General features: G+C 46.2%; 1 protein-coding gene across 3 annotated transcripts in view; it reads left to right on the forward strand.

Annotated features, from left to right (window-relative positions):
* Positions 1-18,844, forward strand: part of CLPS (colipase) — a 48,937-nt gene that overhangs the window by 11,653 nt on the left and 18,440 nt on the right. For 2 of the 3 annotated variants that reach the window (XM_072137214.1, XM_072137215.1), the window contains one exon: positions 8,213-8,335. In XM_072137214.1, coding sequence (XP_071993315.1) covers positions 8,213-8,335 — 123 coding nt within the window. Of the gene's footprint in view, positions 1-8,212; positions 8,336-13,738; positions 13,905-18,844 lie in introns of those variants that run through there. The other variant, XR_011853267.1, reaches the window with a different exon arrangement.

The following is an 18,844-nucleotide window of genomic DNA, read 5'->3' on the forward strand; positions in this document are numbered from 1 at the left end:
CATTTCTTTATTGAACGGTAAACAGCAGGCAACGGCCCAAACGCGATTAACATCGAATTTTGGTACAGGAGTGGTCATGGAGAGTGGTCTGCAGGAATAGTGCACCAGTCTAGTAGTAGATGCAGGCTGGCATAGTTGAGGTGGAGCTGTGTCCAAATTGTGGAAGCTGGAGCTCTGGAGTTAGTCTCCTGAATCAGTTCCTGGGATTGGTATATGTGGCAGCACTGGAGGTGTGCTGCACACACTGTCTCCTTGGAATTAGAACATGTGGTAAGATCACAGAACACAGCCCATGTGCTCCCAGTGTACAGGGGGTTTATACTCTCCTCTCCAATCACAGTCCAACTTATAATACAGCCACATAATTGGATAATTACTGACACCCTTTCACTGTTGCCTTTCCAGGCAGAATCTACAGCTGCAATTACATAATGTCCAGGCTCTAAAACCTTAATAGAGGGTTCATAGACTTGTGATAGACTCGTGATTCCCCCTAACAGTTCCTGATCTCTAGAGAGCACTATTCGCAACTACCAGCCTGCCTATGTGGGTTGCATACCCCCTTGGTAATTGAAAGACCCGCCCATGGCTAGGCTATGGACCGGATAGGATGTAGAATAAAACTGGCCAGCATCATATAGCTTCCATATGGTCCATGCACACTACAGCATAAAGGGGTGCAGATGGTAAAGTGCACTTTAGGGTAAGTGCTGGCTATGTGCAGTGTAGTCGGGATAAACCAACTAAGAACATAAGTGAGGACTGTACAGTTGGTAGCTAACGCCCTTAAACCAACTGTTTTCTTTGGAAAGGTGTGGTGTCATGTCCTGTAATCCACTCGGTATACCTGCCATCTGACAGTCTTACCCTAGTGTGCGACGACTAGGTGTCACTGCTTAGCCACCCCCGGCCCCCTAAAGACCCGCTGTTAACAGAGGGCACACAAGTACCGAGCTCAGGTTTTAGGCATAAGCCTGCGGTCAGGATTTGACACATACGAATAGACAGTCCAACACAGTTCCATCCACATAGCTGCAAAGCCTAAAAAGAGGTTACATGCAAATTAATATAGCATTTGTACTATAGTTGTGCAAATATATTCGCATTGGCTTTTTTTGAAATAGCAGAGAGAAAATGTCCATTTCCTGTAAAAGAAAGGCATTCAATAGGAACTGTACAATGCTTCATTCCTGTAATGAAAGGCATGAAGTGCAATAACTAAACTTTTTCCTTAGCAGAGTGACTAAAAGAGTCCATCCTCTGGGCACAGGTGAAGGAAAAGTGGGAAAAATTATAATGTACAAAAGGTCTCCTTTTGAGGTGAGGTCCTTTGCAGAGTAGGTAGATTTGCGTCAGCAGAGAGGGGTGCTTTCATAGCACAACTGGGGAGAAGTCCAGCAATGTCTTTGGCTTATGAATAAATAAAGAAGAGTCGAGAAATGTCTCTGGCTCAATAATGGTAATGTGCGCAGCCCAACTGGGAGAAAAATCAAAAATCATTGTTACACAAAGTACCTGTTATGGGCTTCTGCCCATCAGGGAATTATTCCTTGTCTGGAACATACACAGAGTCATCTACAGGAACAACAGCAGCCTGGACATTGTCATCAGCAGAAAGCTGAAGAGCGGTTCCCTTAGACTGGGGTGCATTGGTAGCAGCAGCTAGCTGGAAACACCTGGTGGCAGAAGCAGGAACTGCAGGCACAGTTGGGGTATCTGTTGTATTAGCTGGGGATGGAGTAGGAAGATCATCAGCCTGGGTGAAATCAGCAGTGGGAAGGTCACCTGCAGCAGTAGGCATCTCAGCAAAGAAAGGAGGCAGGCACTTCTCTGACCGACCTTCAGTAGCTGGGGGCACTGTAGAGCACATGATGATGGTTGCAGGAGCTGTAGGTTCTCCTCCATTGCTGACAGTTGAAGGAGTGTTATTCCCAGACTGACCTTCAGCTGCTTGGGGCGCTGCTAAACTGGAGGTGGCAACCTCTGTAGCTGGCATCGCATTATCAACGGACAGCATGGGCCTCTTGGCAGGTGTTCCTGGGTACTCAGCAGGCTGGTCAGCATCTTTAAGTAAGAGGTCAGGCCCCTTTAAGAGAGTCCATTTGTTATTCGAGCCTTCTAGAGGGAGATGTTGGTCCTCTGCAGGGAGGCTGGACTGTACCCCAGCCAAGACTAAGGGAGATATAGTAACAGTCACTTTTATTAGGGCCCTGGGGACTCACATCAGAGGTGATCCTCTGGAAATTTGGAATCAGAGGAGACAGCCGCAATGGAGAACCTGCCAATGTAAAGTACAGCATACAGCAGTGAGCGGTGCAGCAGATGAAGGTACCCGAGGCTCTTGGGCAGACCATGCGACATTTGGTTCCTCATTTCAGTGGCTGTACAGCATGTTGACAGGATGGGAGACAGCACGTAGAGAAATCAAAGATGACCGATTAACCTCTCTTATGCTGGATGACGGCTGCGCTGACTCAGAGGTACCTCGTAGGCTCTCACTGGCCTCCATCGTGGGTGAGTTTCGGCCACAGAGCGGAGCTTGAGTCCTTCCCGCCAGGAGCTGTGTCAGTGCTCACCCAGAAAGGGCCCAAAGGCCGAACTCTCATTTGCAGGGTTTTTATCTAAGACTTAATCCTCCGCAGAAAGGAATTACTCCATAGGGGACCAAGAACTTTTGGCGATAAAACTTGCCTTAGAAGAGTGGCGTTTACCAGTTTGCATATACACAGACCACAAGAACCTCCTGTATCTCCAGACTGCAGCTCTCTCCCATGCCTCAGATGTCATTGGGGAAGAACCAGCTGCTCAGCATATAATTCCTCCTGAGCGACTGCTTGCAGCCGCTCCAGTGCAACTTTGAAAGGTACCTCCTGGTAAGACTTACGTCCAACCTGCTCTTCAGAAGAGGATTTTTACTTGAGGATATTGTTCACATGTAGCAGTGCACCAGGTGGTGCAGCATTTTATCGCCCTAATTTCCCGTTCCTATTGGTGGCCAGATCTGGTCAAGCAAGGATCTACATAACTTTGTGGCTTCCTGTGCCCGAAATAAGCCATTTCATCTCAAACCTGTCGGTCTTCTTCAGCCATTGCCGATACCCAGCTGCGCATGGACTCACGTGGTTATGGACTTTATCACGGACCTTCTGCCTTCTGTCCCATTTTGTTCCTCTGCCAGGTCTGTCGTCAACTCCACCCCTTGCCACCCTGTCCTTCCATCACATCTTCTGGCTCCATGGACTTCTCCTGCACATCGTTTCTGACCAGGGGGTTCAGTTTGTTTCTTAATTCTGGCTAACCATATGTATCATAGTATCATAGTATATAAGGCTGGAAAAAGACGCGAGTCCATCAAGTCCAACCTTTAAGAATTAAATAAATGTTTTATCCCCATAACCTGTGATATTTTTGCTCTCCAGAAAGGCATCTAGGCCTCTCTTGAACATGTACATAGAGTCCGCCATAACAACCTCCAGCTTCAAGTAAAATAGGACTTTTCTCTCGCCTATCACCCCGAGTCTAATGGTCAGGTGGATTGAGTTAACCAGACTCTGAGCTGCTATCTCTGCCATTTTGTTTCTGCCCTTCAGAACGAATGGTCCTCTCTGCAGCCATGGGCTGAATTTTCCTAAAATTCCCTGGATTCTGCATCTGCTGGCTCTGCTCCATTCTTCATCGTTAATGGACTGCGTCCACTCCCTCCTTGGGAGTCCTTGGACTTTCTTGCCATTGAAGAGTTGGTACAGGATCTGAAGTCCATTTGGGAGAAGAGTCGTCTTTCTTTACCACAGGCTTCTGCCCAAACCAAGCTCCAGGCTGATAAGAAATGCAGGCCTCCTCCTATCTTCTCTCCAGGTGGCAAATTCTGGTTGTCCTCCAAGTATGTCTGGCTAAAGATGCTTGGTCCTCATTGGTCCTCATTTCTTGGGTCCTTTCGAGGTACTGAGGCGCATCAATCCTGTGGCCTACAAGCTGCGCCTTCATCCACCATCCCAAACTCCTTCCATGTATCTCTACTCAAGCCTGTCATCCTCAACCGCTTCTCGCAGCAAGTACCTCCTCCTGCTCCTGAGGCTGACTCCACCGACATTTTTGAGGTAAAAGAGATCCTAGACTTGAAGACGGTGAGAGGTAAGTGATTCTTCTTGGTTGACTGGAAGGAGTTCGGGCCCGAGAAGAGATCTTGGGAGCTCAAGGACAAAATCCTGGACCATAATCTCCTGTAGAGATTTCTCCAGCCCAAGAAGAGGAGGAGGCCAAAGGAGGGGGTACTGTCACGGGTACTCCTATGGCCCATGTATTTGGTCGCGGGCTCACCCATGCCCCTCTCTGTGCCCCTCTCTTACCTGTCCCCGTTCCTGTTCTGGCTCCAGCGTTCATGCGCGTTCCTGACTCATAGGGCACACACGCTGGCTCACAATGCTTTAAAGGGCCTCCCCAGAATCCTTTGTTATCCAGCCTATCCCTGCACAACACGCCACATCTTTGTGCCGTATAGCCTTGAGAAAGCTTGTGACCCCCGTTCCGTTATTGACTTTGATGCTGTTCTGCCTGCCTTGATCTTTTGCTACGTCCCCGACTCTGGATCCATGCTAACGTCCTGATTCTGCTCAACGTCTTTGTACCTCGCTTTGGCTGCCACTGTGAAGTTTTGTTATATGTTTAACGAAAATGTTTTTTATTTTTATACGCTTGCTAAATGCTGAAACTAAGAAGATGCTCAACTGTGGTGGAAGATTGATAACAGTGTAATAACACAAGCGTGTGCAGAGAAGAATTTGAGGCTCCCTGGACTGATTTATGATACTACCCACTCCAAAGAAAACAGAGCCTTTGGGAGATATTTATCGTGCGCCAGCGTATGATCGCCCCGCCGCTGCGAAAAAACGCACGTATGAAAAGTCGCCGGCAGCAGCAAGTGCGCAGGCGCAGGGACAGTAACGCCCTGCGCCAGCCCACTCCCGTCCGGCCGCGCCCCCCGCTCGGCCGGCCACGCCCCCCCTTCACGTCCCTTCACGCCCCACTGGCGTGAAGGTGGCGGATTGGGGAAAATAATCGCAAAAGCTAGCAGTAAGCTAGCATTTGCGATTATTTCAGGGCCTCTGCGCCACCGGCGGTGCGCAGAAGTCCTGATAAATATGCCCCATTGTTTCTGCGATGCCTATGTTACAGTTTACTTAGAATCGAACCAATGTTCGATTTTGACATCAAAATAAATTATCCAGACAACTTTGAAAAAGACTGTATAGGAAATGCTATTAGAAAACTAATTTAGGTGATAAAACTATCTGCCCGTAAATTAGATAATTTTGAAAATGGCACATTTTACAAAAAAGTTTAGCAGTTTTTAATTTTGTTTTATAAATAAATGCAAAGCTTATTAGCCAAAATTTACCACTAAATATGTGACGAAAAAACTATCTCAAAATCACTAAAAATCACTTATCATCTAAAAATTATAAGCATATAAAGCGACGCATGTCAAAATACAAAAAATTATGCTGAGACATACGTTATAAAGTGTCCTAAAGGGCCAAAGCCAAACTGATTGAAACTGATTGGCAGGGAAACTTCATAGACAGACACAGAAATTTCCCAAGGGGGTGGTCTAATGATAAATAACCCCTCATGACAGGGGAAAACACTTTCAAAGGCTATGTCCATAAAACAGTTGAGTGTGATTTTTAACTTTAGCTGTGGATATCTCCAGTTATTTGGCAACTGTGTTTTTAGGTGCTGTGATACAGAAGTTACAGCTGTTTGAAAGCCCCCACCATTCCCTCCTGCCTGTCAGCTGAAGACAGCATGGGGAAGGAGGGGGGAGCGGCTAAAATAGTTGCAAGTAAATACAAACTCTGCATCTGAAGCTGAACAATTAATACCTTACATGTTTTAACATAATTCAGTAAAAGGTTATTCGATTATACTGTTTATTGAAGAGGTATACCTGGAATAAGCATTCATATCCAAATGGGTAATTATAGGCTCATATGTAACTAGTTATTTAAATTATTGCTCATCTCTGAATTGACCCGGGCTGGAGCCGTTGGACGCCAAAAGTAAATGATCTGTCTCTCCTCCCGTGTCCACCAGCTCCAGCCCAGGTCAATTCAGAGACGACTAACAGTTTCATGTCCCATGCATAGCTTTGAGAAGGATGAAGGTAACACTGATCATAATTGGAGATATAAAGTCCAATATTCACGTTTAGTGGATTTCTATATGTCATTTGTTCACACGTGTTGTGTACATTACCATTGCTATATGTGGTGTACGTAAAACGTTACTTGCTATGTCATTTGGTACACTAATGTTTATATGAGCTCGTGTTTTTAGGCCATAAAAAGTAACAATACATTTATATTTTCTAGATAAAATATAGTGTGGTTGTGCATTTATCCCATATTAATTTCTTCCATTCATGTTTTGATTGTTTGAGGCACAATCAGGTTACGGTACACCGGCCTTTTTTGGGGTGTTTTCAACAGTTTTGTGCCACCTGAGTATTGCTATTACATTAGATGTTCATATTCCTGGAATACTCCTTTAAACAATTTTAATGAGAAAATTGACAAGAAAAGTGTATTTTTTTCAAGATTTTAGTCATTAAAGGGTTATTTTGGTCTTTAAAGGACCTATTTGATGATAGATTAGAGGTGGCTTGCCGTCCAATGACAAGCATACTCATCCTGATGATCGGGATGGCACTGAGAGAATGTCAGGCTTATCACCAGCACCTCCTGTTGTGCACAACCTGCTCCATGCTGCATCTGCAGGTCATTCCATGCATATGTAGGTGAGTTGGCTCACGTCATTCATGTGAATGCGCCAGCTCTTTGGGCCTTCGTGAATGACCCATTACTACTTTAAAAACGCGATTGTGTCGCAAGATCAAGCACTCCCATGCACCGGGAAGAAGCAGGTGAACTCCGGCAGACCTTGGCGGGAAAACGACGGATGCAGGAACTCGGGCGCACGATCTTCATGAATCGCGCTGGACCCGAATCCTCGTCGGACAACGCGCATCGGGATCGCGACAGGAGCTTAGATGGGGCTTAGATATAGCCACAAACATAGATTTAATACATCAAAAAGTTATTATAAAATATAACAGCAAGAGATATAAAGATATGTATCCCCTGTATGGATCCTCTGAGGAAGCCTGTACACCAGGCGATATGTGTGGGGTCTCTCTACTCCCTCCCAGGCTTATAGCCATCTGCATGATATTGGTAATATAAGATAAATCTGGCTGCCTCGACAGAGTGCACCAACTTTTTTTTGGTGCACTCTTAACATAGGGTATGCGACACACTTCTGTTAGACTTTTCATGTTAAATCTGGTGCATGGTCTGACTGAGCACCAAAATTCCCCCTAATTTGCCCCCTGATGCCTAGTGCAGCTGTTGCATACAACACAATTGTGGTGCAGACACTTCTTAAATACCTGTGCAAGCAGTTTGCACCTAAAAGAATGTGCAAAGTCCACCAGAAACTGGTGCACAGCCCTTACTATATGTGCCCAAATGTGCTTATTCATTACTCATTAAATGTTCGAACCCTGTTTTTTATGTATTTAATGATGATTAATCATAATCAGTAGATTATACTGAATAATAAATAGATCTATCTAGTCTGACTTAATAATTCTGTGAAGGCAAAAAAATAAAAAAAACATTGGGGCACATTTACTAAGAAAGTGGCAAACTGCTCTAAAAGTCATCATGAATCTGTTGCTTTCTTGCACTGTCCGACAGAGTTCACCAACTTTTTTGTGGTGCACCTTTAACACAGACTTTGCATGTTAAATACGGTGCACAGTCCGACTGAGCGCTGGAATGCCCCCTTATTTGTGTCGCTTATAGGCTAGCACGGCTGCGCCACAAAAGGGTCTCGTGCAACACAATAGTGGCGTGGACACTTCTTAAATACCTGTGTAAGCCGTTTTCACCAAAAAGAACATGAAAAGTCCATCAGAAAACTGACGCAAATGTGCTGTACAAGTTGGCACTAAATAGCAAAATTCAACCCATAAAACACTTTGTAGCATTTTGCATGTGTTTTTTGAGTATAAGAAACACTTGAATGTTTGTATGTACAAGCTTTATAGTTTTTACTTCCTCTTGAAAAAAATAATTTTTCAGCTGATCAGTAACTAAAACAAGAAATTATAATGGCACACAGAATAATATTTACTTTCCTTAAAATTTAGGACAACGGAGAGTTATGTCTTCAAAGTGCACAATGTAAGAGCAACTGTTGCCACAGAGACAGTGGTGTGAGCCTTGCTAGATGTGCACCAAAAGCTGCAGAAACTCAAAAATGCTCTCCTTTGGTAAGTAGCTAAAAATACTTTGCAATTGTTTCTCCTGTTTATCTCTCCTGACATAATACAGTTTAAAAAAAAATCTTTCTTTGGACACGTCTGTTTTAGTAAATACAGTACTTGAATTACCTACAGAATACAAATTTATGAGCAGATTGGGGCACATTTACTTACCAGTCCGGAGGAGTTCCCTGAAAGTGCATTGTCCGACGATCATGCACTCTGCCACGACTCTCTAAGATTGTGCGCCCGATATCCTGCATATGTCATGTCCGCCTGAGTTCACCTTCTTCTTTCTGGTGCATGTAAGTGCTTGATCTTGCGACACAATTTGTTAAATCCCGCACTCAGTCCAAATCAGTTGGGTTATCCGACCGCAAGCCCCCCAATTTGTGATGCATGAAAGCCAGCGCAGCTGCGCCAAAATCTGTTCATGTGCGACACGACCTCCTGTTAAATATCTTTCACAGCCGCACAAAACCCAAAAACGTCGGGAAGTCCTATGAAAGTGCTTCTAAGTAAATAAACCCCATTATCTCACAAGAATGTTTGGCTACCTGCACACAAACATGCTTGGTCCATGGAAACTGACCCGTGTGCTGGTCATAACCCACAAGGATGACAGTCTTTGCATGACAGAAAATATAATTCAATGAGTCCCTGCCACATTAAAAACTGTGACATTGTGGAGACTACTTTAATCATATTTCACTTCGATGCAAGGACACTGCATTGTGCTTGATTCATGGGATCTGCACAACACACAGGTTTGTTTTCAAGGACTGAGCATGTTCATGTGCAAATGTATTTTAAACACATGCCAGGGCTGCCCATGCATGTAGAGTCTGTGTAATCTGATGCGGGATGATTAATGTGGCATATTTTAAAGCATAATCAGCATTTGAAAAAAAATGTTATATTGTCTGTGGGGGTATGTTCCTAGCCTGGACAGATGGACTCACAAGAAAAGAGGAAGAGGCTGCAGGTGATTAACTTCTCTCCCTGGGGCAACCCCGATGTAGGTGAAGGGATCCCTAGGTGATGGTAAATGGGGCTCCCTTAATGTTATCAGCCTTACGCAGAGATTACTAGGAGACAAGGGATTTCAACAAGAGATGGGCGAATTTGTTGTAATTCGGTTCGACCCAATTCACCAAACCTTGACAAATCACGTTAAAAAACAGGTATTTCCTGGCTGCAGAGAGCCTGTAAGGTGTTGTAGAACGTTGTGCCATGCTTAAATATGCATAGGGAGTGTGGTTTGGTCTTCAAACAGTGCTGTGTTTTAGTATGACATGCACATTTCAGCCGCCGCTCTTAGAATAGCTTCACTCTTCAATTCCATGGGCACTTACAAAGGCCAACTTCACCAAATAAGCAAAGCGGGAACGCAGCCTGACCTCCTTGGGGTAACGATGGCCCCCACTGAGCACCCACCTCACTACTGGCCGGGCAGGACAGCTTCTCTACTGCAAACTCCACAAGTTGCGGCCACGCATCAAGTTTGGCTGCCCAGTAGTCCAGAGGATCCTCTACCTGGGGTGGTAAAGTGCTGTCCAAGTAGGCCACCACCTGCATGGTTTTCTCCATGTCCTGCTGCTGCTGGTGGCGGCTACCCTCCTCACTAGGTAGGTGAAGGAGGTTGCTCATTAAGGACTCCAGACTTAAGCTGCTGCTGATGGACCTGCTACTGCTCCTACCCCCCTATCTCCCCACAGCAGCCGTGGCAGTAGTATGTGAGTGATCACTGCCAGGAATCCCTCGGTCAGACCTGACAGAGGATGGACAATGGCGCACAAAGGCAGCGGACAACTGTGTTTTCAGTATTTCTCTATAGTATGCCAGTTGTTCCTCCCTCTCGGCAGCTGGAACAAAGTCACCTATTTTTGACCAGTAGCGTGGTTTAAGAGGGTGGAGAGCCAAAACTCATCCCTATGCCGGATGTTGACTATTTGGCTGTCACTAGTTAGTCAAAGCAGCATGCTGCGGGCCATCTTCTGCGCAAGTAACTGTGAGGGTTCTCTTGGCCTCCATCTCCACTGTATACTGCCATGATGCTTCTGGGTCATCTGCTTCGTCTTCTACCTCCTCCGGATGCTCCTGCTCCTCCTCTCTTTCCACACAAGTGGAAAAACCACTGATTTCACCAGACTCTGCTTGTGCTCCAATGTCCTCCTCCTCCTCCAGTTCAGCCCCCACCGGACTCGTGTGGCCATGAGATGTAGTCTCCACTTCTCCAGTGCCCTGATCAGACAGATTTTGCAGCATGAGTTCCAGGACATAAAGCAGTGGAATGACGTTATTCATCCTGGCGACTTACAAATAACGTAGCCTCTTCAAAGGGCCTGAGCAAACAGTAGGTGTCAGGCATGAGCTACCAGTGGCTGACATCAAAGTTACAAAGGGCCGTACTCTGGTCGCTTGCATCATCAAAAAAATCATGAATGGCTTTGCTCTGTTCATATGGAGGCTGGAATTCCAACGGGTGGAAACATCGCATATCAGACTATGTTGGGGGAGGCCGTTCTGTTGCTGCAGCCATTTTTAGCATTACATTCACCCAGTGGGCCGTAAAGGACATGCACTGTCCCTGACCGTAGTTACAGCTCCACACGTCTGCTCTGCCATGCACCTTGGAAGAAACCGATAAGCTCAAGGACTGGCCCACCTTCTGTTCTACATATTTGTGAAGGGCTGGCACTGCCTTTTTGGAATAAAAATTGCGACTTGGAACTCTCCACCTTGGTTCAGCACACACCGTAAGTTCTCTTGGAAAGGGAGGGACTGCAATACTAACAACTTGGACAAGAGCACGGTAAGCTTCAGCACCTTTGGATGGCTCGACGCATGCAGTTGTCTCTTTGTAATCGCCTCTTTCACCCACTGCTGGCGCCATGCTTAGCAAGAAGCAGGAGCAGCTGGACCGGGAGGCTATGTCAAAGACAAACAGCTCCCTTTGGCAGAGGTGCTTAAGCCTTGACTGGCTGAAATGGCATGTGTGCCACTAGGTGCTACTGCCGTTGCTGCAGCGGCAGGATGGACCTCCACATCTGTTCCATGTTTCTCCCAGGCCATTGGATGGAGACACTGCACGTTGATGCAGGGCAATGGTGCCAACGTTAGCTCCCCGGCCACGCTTCACTTGCTGCCCACAGATTCTACATATACACACACTCATCTCCTCTGGTGTCTTAACAAAAAAACTGCCACTCCGGCAAGGTGGTGATTTTACTGCCAACACTCTGCACTGAGTGACTACTAATGCCGCTGCCTTGCTGACCCCCTGAACCACTGCTTATTTGGATCTCCGAAGCGGGGTTTGTACCCCACGGCCGTTTAGCTCCCGTCCTCGCACTGTTGCCACCCTGCTGACTCACAGCCACAGTAGTGACTTGCTGCCTGACGCGCAAGCTAACACTCTCTTTGCCCGACGATGATGAATCCCTTGCTACACCCGGCTCCCAAGTGAAATCGGCTACATCATCGTCAATTTGCGTTTCCCTGTCACTACTATTCTCCTCAACGGTGTCAGTAAGCACAGCATGCCTACTGAACGAAGCAGCGGATGTCTGCCCCACCTCTTCACTGCCAAGCAGCTGCTGACTGTCCTCAAACACTTTGTCCTCGCTGTATAGTGGCACTGAGACCAAACCACCTAGTAGCTCTCTGGCTGAGAAAAAATATTGCTGAAAAGTGCCTGCATCTTACAGACCGAAGGTCAGGAGGATCCAGCACTGCCAGACACTCCATGCTGCTGTAATGGAGATGGGGTGAAGTGCTGACATAGCGCTGCACCCGATCTCCCAGAGAGTAGAGCCTCCGCACTGCTCTCTCCCTGGTGTCCCAACCTAGATATCACCTAGTGATATGTTGTTCGCAAACGAGCCGGCTCTAAGAGAAATGCATATTCTAGCCTGTACAGTTAAGGGCAGCACAGTTGCTGAGTGGGTAGCACTACAACCTTGCAGCGCTGGGGTCCTGGGTTCAAGTCCCACCCAGGGCAACTTCTGCAAAGAGTTTGTATGTTCTCTACGTGTTTTCATGGATTTCCTCCGGTTTCTTCCCACACTCCAAAAACATACTGGTAGCTTAATTAGATTGTGAGCCCCGTAGGGACAGGGACCAATTTGACAAAAATCTGTAGGCGCTATATAAATAAAGAATTATTATTATTATTATTAGTGTGTGTCTATGGAGGTTGCATAAGCTAACATCTAATGTCACCTTTTGCTACATTGAAAGGCAGCCCCCTTAACAACAAGCATGACCTACAAGAAGTCCAATAATATGACTTGGGATTAAGCCAAACCAGTATATCTATTCCAGAAGGAACAGATTCCCAACTGTAGACAGCACTTGACCTGGGTGGGTCTTCTCAGTACAGCATAGAGAACTGATTTTTTTCTGTGTAAGAGACTATTGACCAGGGTCAGGATATAAGAGTTCTCCTTATGGAGAGTTTGCCAACTAAGGCCACCTTATAGACGTGTATAGACTTGCCATTGCTGCTCCACTAGGAAATTCTGGGAGGGAAATATACTGGTTTGGATAAATTCCACATTGTTATTAGACTTTTAGTAGATTATGCTTGGAACAGCACAGTACTACTATTCCTATGTAAGGCACAATAATATACATAGATATTACTTGTAAGTACCTGTGATTATATATATATAATATTATTAATATATATATATATAATTAATATAATATATTTAATATAATATAATATATATTAATATATAATATATATATTATTAATAAGATGTACTGGGCTCTAAGCAGGGTCGGACTGGGATATCTGGGGCCCACTAGTGAAATTGATCAGGGGGCCCATCCTAGTGCTACATAGGAATATGACATATATTGTGAAAATCTTGCTGATGCATGGCTCTTGTTGGGTTAGCACCAGTTCAAGGCTGATGTTATGTCAGGGTGTTAATGTTATGGGTTTATTTTAAGAAATATCCCTGAAGAAGAAGTAGCATCTAGTACCTAACAGATCACCTTTGGGTCCATGATGAAGTTGGGTCCAATCACTGAATTAAACCCAGATCTCTTCAGCTCCCTGTGACACATCTCCACACTATGCAATTAAAAGTACTACAGTTACCTACAGAGTTCCTACCATGCAATTAGATTTAAAAAAATAAAAAATAAATGCTTGCAATCCTTTTTAGGGTTATTTTTTTACATTTTGCCCCCATTAATTATTATTAAAGGGAGTCTACCACTTTGGAAAAGTAAAAAGAACCTTGAATCTTGATCCCAGCTCTGTGTGTCTTGACTATGATCACCTAGAAAAGAAGCTTATATTAGCAGCCCAGGGTGTGGGCGTGGATGTCTGCCGTTTGGGCTGCTTATTACCTCACTACCTCCCTCTCCTAAACCACTCCCCCCCCCCCCCCCAGCACATCGCTCCCAGCCAGAGACGTTCAGCTTGCTTCTTCAGTGTTCTTTGATTGTCATTGCATTCTCATGTGACCTGCTGTGAGCCTGGGAAATGCCAGCTTCTGTATACTCCCGGCTTATCTACTGGGATAGGAGGCTTCACTGCCCTTCACAACTTGGCTGAAAGGTATTTTTTGAGAGAAGCTATGTCCTGGGCTAAGGGGGTTGATCTGTCTGGGCTGGTGGGGGGGGGGTCGATCTGTCCAGGCTGGGGGGGCAATCTGTCCGGGCTGGGGGGGGCAATCTGTCTTGAAGGGGGGATCTCTGCCTGTAGGGAAGGGGGGGGATCTCTGCCTGTGTGGAAGGGGTCAATCTGTCTAGCCTGGGGGTCTCTAGCTCTGGGGGTAGGGCATGTTTATGTATTGCTGGGGAGTGAGGTGGCTGTATGTGGATGCATTGCTGGGGATGAGGTGCCTGTATGTATGTGTTATTGGGAGCAAAGTGGCCGTATGTAGCTGTGTTACTGGGGAGGAGGTGGCTGTATGTAGCTGTGTTACAGGGGGTGAGGTGACTGTATGTAGCTGTGTTACTGGGGGTGAGGTGGCTGTATGTAGCTGTGTTAATGGGGGTGAGGTGGTTGTATGTAGCTGTGTTACTGGGGGCGAGGTAGCTGTATTACTAGGGGGGCGGCTGTATATAGCTGTGTTACTGGGGGCGAGGTGGCTGTATATAGCTGTGTTACTGGGGGTGAAGTGGCTGTATGTAGCTGTGTTTCTTGGGGCGAGGAGAGGCTGTATGTGGATGTATTACTGCAAGGATAGTGAGCAGGATAATTTGTATCTTTGTTGCATTCGGTTGGGGCCTCCACCAGATTCTGCGCCCAGGGGCCCCCACCAACCTTAATCCGGCCTTGCTGGCTTGTCAAGACTAGTGACAAAGAACTGGGATCAAGATGAAGAGGAGCAGAGGTGGATATTTATAGGTTTTTTTTTTTACTTTTTCAAGCTGGTAGATTTCCTTTTAGTATAATCCCCTGAACAATTTTAATTTACATAAAATGGCCCCAAGTGTCTCTAATTTATTATACGGGTGTTATGGCCACGGGTGCCCCTGCAACCACCTTACTGTGTGCCTTACTGTTCCCCTGGAGCCTGCGAGTCAACTTAATTCTCTCAGCTCCAGCGGCGGCCTCCTCGCCCCCACGGTCCTTTGCACGCATTCCCGTCTCCTAGGGCATGTGCCCCGGCTGTGTAAGATTTAAAGGGCCAGCATGCTGATAATTGGCGCTGGCTGGCCGCATGCCAAGATAAATTCCTGCCCCTTCCTGTGTTCCCTGCCAGATCTATGTGCCTCATAGCCTTAGAGAAAGCTTTCCTGATGCCCTGTGCGATTTGCGATTACCCCTATTTCCCGTTGTGACCTCGATTCCGTTCCTGACCTCGCTTCTGTGCTGCCCGTCCTGAGCTTCTGCTATGTCCCCCATTCCGATCCTGGGCTACGATTGCCTGACGATTCTGTACTACGCCTTGGCTGCCACTGAAGCCGTAGCAAGTCCAACCCGCTTTGCAGCGGCCTCTGGTAAAAACCGGGTACCAATTAGATTCCGGTCCCAGGTGTCGTCTTACGTCATTGCCGCAGTGGTCCAGAGGATCCACTACCTCCGATCCTGACAAGCGGTTGTCTGAGCTTTTAAAAAAAATGTACAAGAAGCTCCAGGTAGTGTGTAAATTGTCACTGCTGGTCTTTGTGTACAGAGACAACCTCACTATGATAGCATGTTTAGCAATATGTTATATGCTGTTCTGGCCTGTGAGTGAATCAAAGCAACTGTAAGTACAGTGTCCCTGATAATACTGCACTATGGAGAGTGGCCTGAAACCCTGTTAGACACTGGATGTCACTTCTTCCAATCTGTCACAGACCTGGAGACACTGGAAGGAAGAGCTCAGCCTGAATGTGGATCTAACAGTGACCCATAGTGATGAGAAAAAGAAAATAATGCTAAAAGAAAAGGGGAGAGAAATAGTCAATCTGGTAGCTAACCTCCTGGTGCTGGATGACATTGTGCAGGCATTTGACAAACACTGTGACCCCAAAAAGAATGAGACTGGAGAGACACCCCTGCCAATACATAGGCAGGCTAGTAGTTGCGAACGCCCTATCCAGGTCAGGAACTGGCAGAGGGAGTCGTGAACCCTCTATGAAGGTTCTAGACATTACCTGGACATTACGTAATACCAGCTGTAGACCCTGCCTGAATAGGGAGGAGCCCAAGGTCTTCTTAAGTCTAAGGTCCAGGTTCAAGTCCAGACCACAAGGTCTTAGCACATGCTCTCAGCACATGATCAGGGTGAACAGAGAGACAGTGTTCAGTACACCTTCAGTACTGACACTTAACCTGATCCCAGGACCAGAGTCGGGAGACTCAAATCCAGAGTTGCAGCTTCCACAGCTTGGACACAGCTCCATCCCAGCCTGCATCTACTACCAGGCTGGTATACTATTCCTGAGGACCACTCTCCATGACCACTCCAGTAATCCAAATCTGCTGTGAGACCGTTTAGGCCCATTGCCTGCTGTTGTTCAATAAAGAACCGTTTTGCACGCCGTTGCCTCCGTCTGACCCCTGGATATGGCTGTTACCACCATGGGCTCCCCATCCATTACCCAGGGAAATATCTTACAGACACCAGTACCTCAGCCTCTCCCTCCATCTTTCTTGCACACACCACCTGCTGGAGACCTGCCAGGACAGCCCTCCGGTCTCCAACCAAGCACCGTGACAGCAGCGTGCCTAGGCCGTAACCGCCAGCCACTCCAGTATTCTGGGCCCCCGGCTGCCTCCAGGCCCCAAAAAAAAACTAGGCCCCGGTGGGGGATGTTGCAAGTGGCACTATACTTGCACTATAGACTGTACTTTTAGCAAAAGTCTTTGCTGCTTAACCCTGCTGCCATCTGGGTTAGTGTTTTCCAGCTAGAAACTGGCGGAACCTGAGACACGTTGTTAAATCCCCCCCCCCCCCCACGGTGTTTGTATTGTATTTGTAAACAAACTCAATGCAAATGCCCAATGCTGATTACCGATCGGATCTCTTTCAATGGAAATACATAAGGCCTGTGATTTTTGAACGCACTGAAAACGCATCCATTTTTCAAATGTCTGCTTGTGATTGCATTTTTAAAAATGCAATGCTGGATTGCAGTAATGCAGTAATTGCATGCAGCTTTGTCTCTTGAAATTTGTAAAAACGCAGAGATCTTCTCCCTGCTGTTTGTGCATGTAATCACATGTGTTTTAAAATGCAGACCAAAAATGCATGCATTTTAAAAAATGTAACTGTTTTGAAAAAACGCAATGAAAAAGCACCTCACAAACGCAGGGGAGAAAATGCCAAGTAAGGACACTTTAACCTAAAACCCATTAAAAGCCAATATGCCAATATGCAAATATGATGCGTTTTTTAAGGATGCAAAAATGCAATGAAAAAGCATCCAAAACGCCATGTTGTGTCACAGGCCTAAGCAACTGCATTATGGCCCTTCCCAGGTCGTTTGCAGTGCATTTGTAAACACAATACAAACTCCATGTGTGTTTGTATCCTAAGTGTTGACTCGCATTGACAGGTTTTTTTGTCGCAGCAGTTACATTTCATTAAAGTCATTTTGTCTTATGGATGCATACAAATTTGCTTTTAAATATGCTTTTTCACACTTCAGTTTTTTTCCACTGATTTAATGTTGTGAGTGAACAAAAAAGGAAAGGGGCCACGGACGGATTGGTTAAATTCACTAGTGTCGCCTATTAGCTTTCCCCCTCATCATTATAAAACATTCAGTGCCTCTCAGCAGGCATCTACACAGTTTCCAATGTGCCTGCTTCTAGCTTGCTTGCAGCACCTGCAAGCAGGCACATTCAGTAAAGCATAAAGGATGAGGACTTCTTGAGCGTAGAGACAGGCTTATCTAGCAGGAACCAGGTCTCTCTGCTTCCGGTTTTTATACTGCGGGTTGCATTGGCGGAGCAGATAGTGAGCTGGCTGTGTTGCTTGACCACCTCCTGGTCATGACAGCCATCAGGGCCATCAATGAAATAGCAACTGGAGCTAAAGTGTTATCACACTACCTGCAGATAAAACTTCTACTTGCTCTACTCCCCCTTATAAAGTGGCCTCCTGAACAGAAAAAAAAGATTTATTATACAAAAATAAAAGTGCATTACATTTATTTATGTTTCTCTTTACATTTCTATAATTTGTAGACAAGTAAATTGTCACGGCGAGGACGCCGCCGCCTCGTCACGTGACAAGGGGTGCAACTGTACGGGTTAATTTAGCCTACTCAAACTTGCGCTCACCTTTCACTCAGGACACAAATTGAGCATAAATCACACCTCATACAGACCCGCTGCCACCACTTATTGCATTTATACTGGGACTAGAGATGAGCGAGCACTAAAATGCTCGGGTACTCGTTATTCGAGACGAACTTTTCCCGATGCTCGAGTGCTCGTCTCAAATAACGAGCCCCATTGAAGTCAACGGGAGACTCGAGCATTTTTCAAGGGGACCAAGGCTCTGCACAGGGAAGCTTGGCCAAACACCTGGGAACCTCAGAAAAGGATGGAAACACCACGGAAATGGACAGGAAACAGCAGGGGCAGCATGCATGGATGCCTCTGAGGCTGCTTAATCGCACCATTATGCCAAAATTATGGGCAACAGCATGGCCATGACAGAGTGACAGAATGAAGCTAGATAGCATCTAAAACATCCAATAATTGACCCTGACACTATAGGGGACGGCATGCAGAGGCAGCGGCAGCAGCGGCAGGCTAGAGAGTGGCATGGCGACATACCCTAAATGGACTCAGGCTTCAAACCAATGGGTGGCAGAGAGGAACCAAAGGAGGTGAGCAAGAAGCGCTCAAATAATATCGGTACATGATAAAAGTTTGCCAGTATATTTTGTGGATTACACAGCAGGGTGGCGACAAAGTTAACATGGAAGCCATGAAAACAACCCAAAATTCTGCCTGACACAGCTCGTTTGATAAGGGGACCATGTATGGAGGCAGTGAACTAGTAGTAGATTAAAGGTGCTGCAGTTAAAACTATGTTAGTTGGATCT

Source organism: Engystomops pustulosus, chromosome 2 (genome assembly GCF_040894005.1).
Source record: "Engystomops pustulosus chromosome 2, aEngPut4.maternal, whole genome shotgun sequence".
NCBI classification, from domain to species: domain Eukaryota; kingdom Metazoa; phylum Chordata; class Amphibia; order Anura; family Leptodactylidae; genus Engystomops; species Engystomops pustulosus.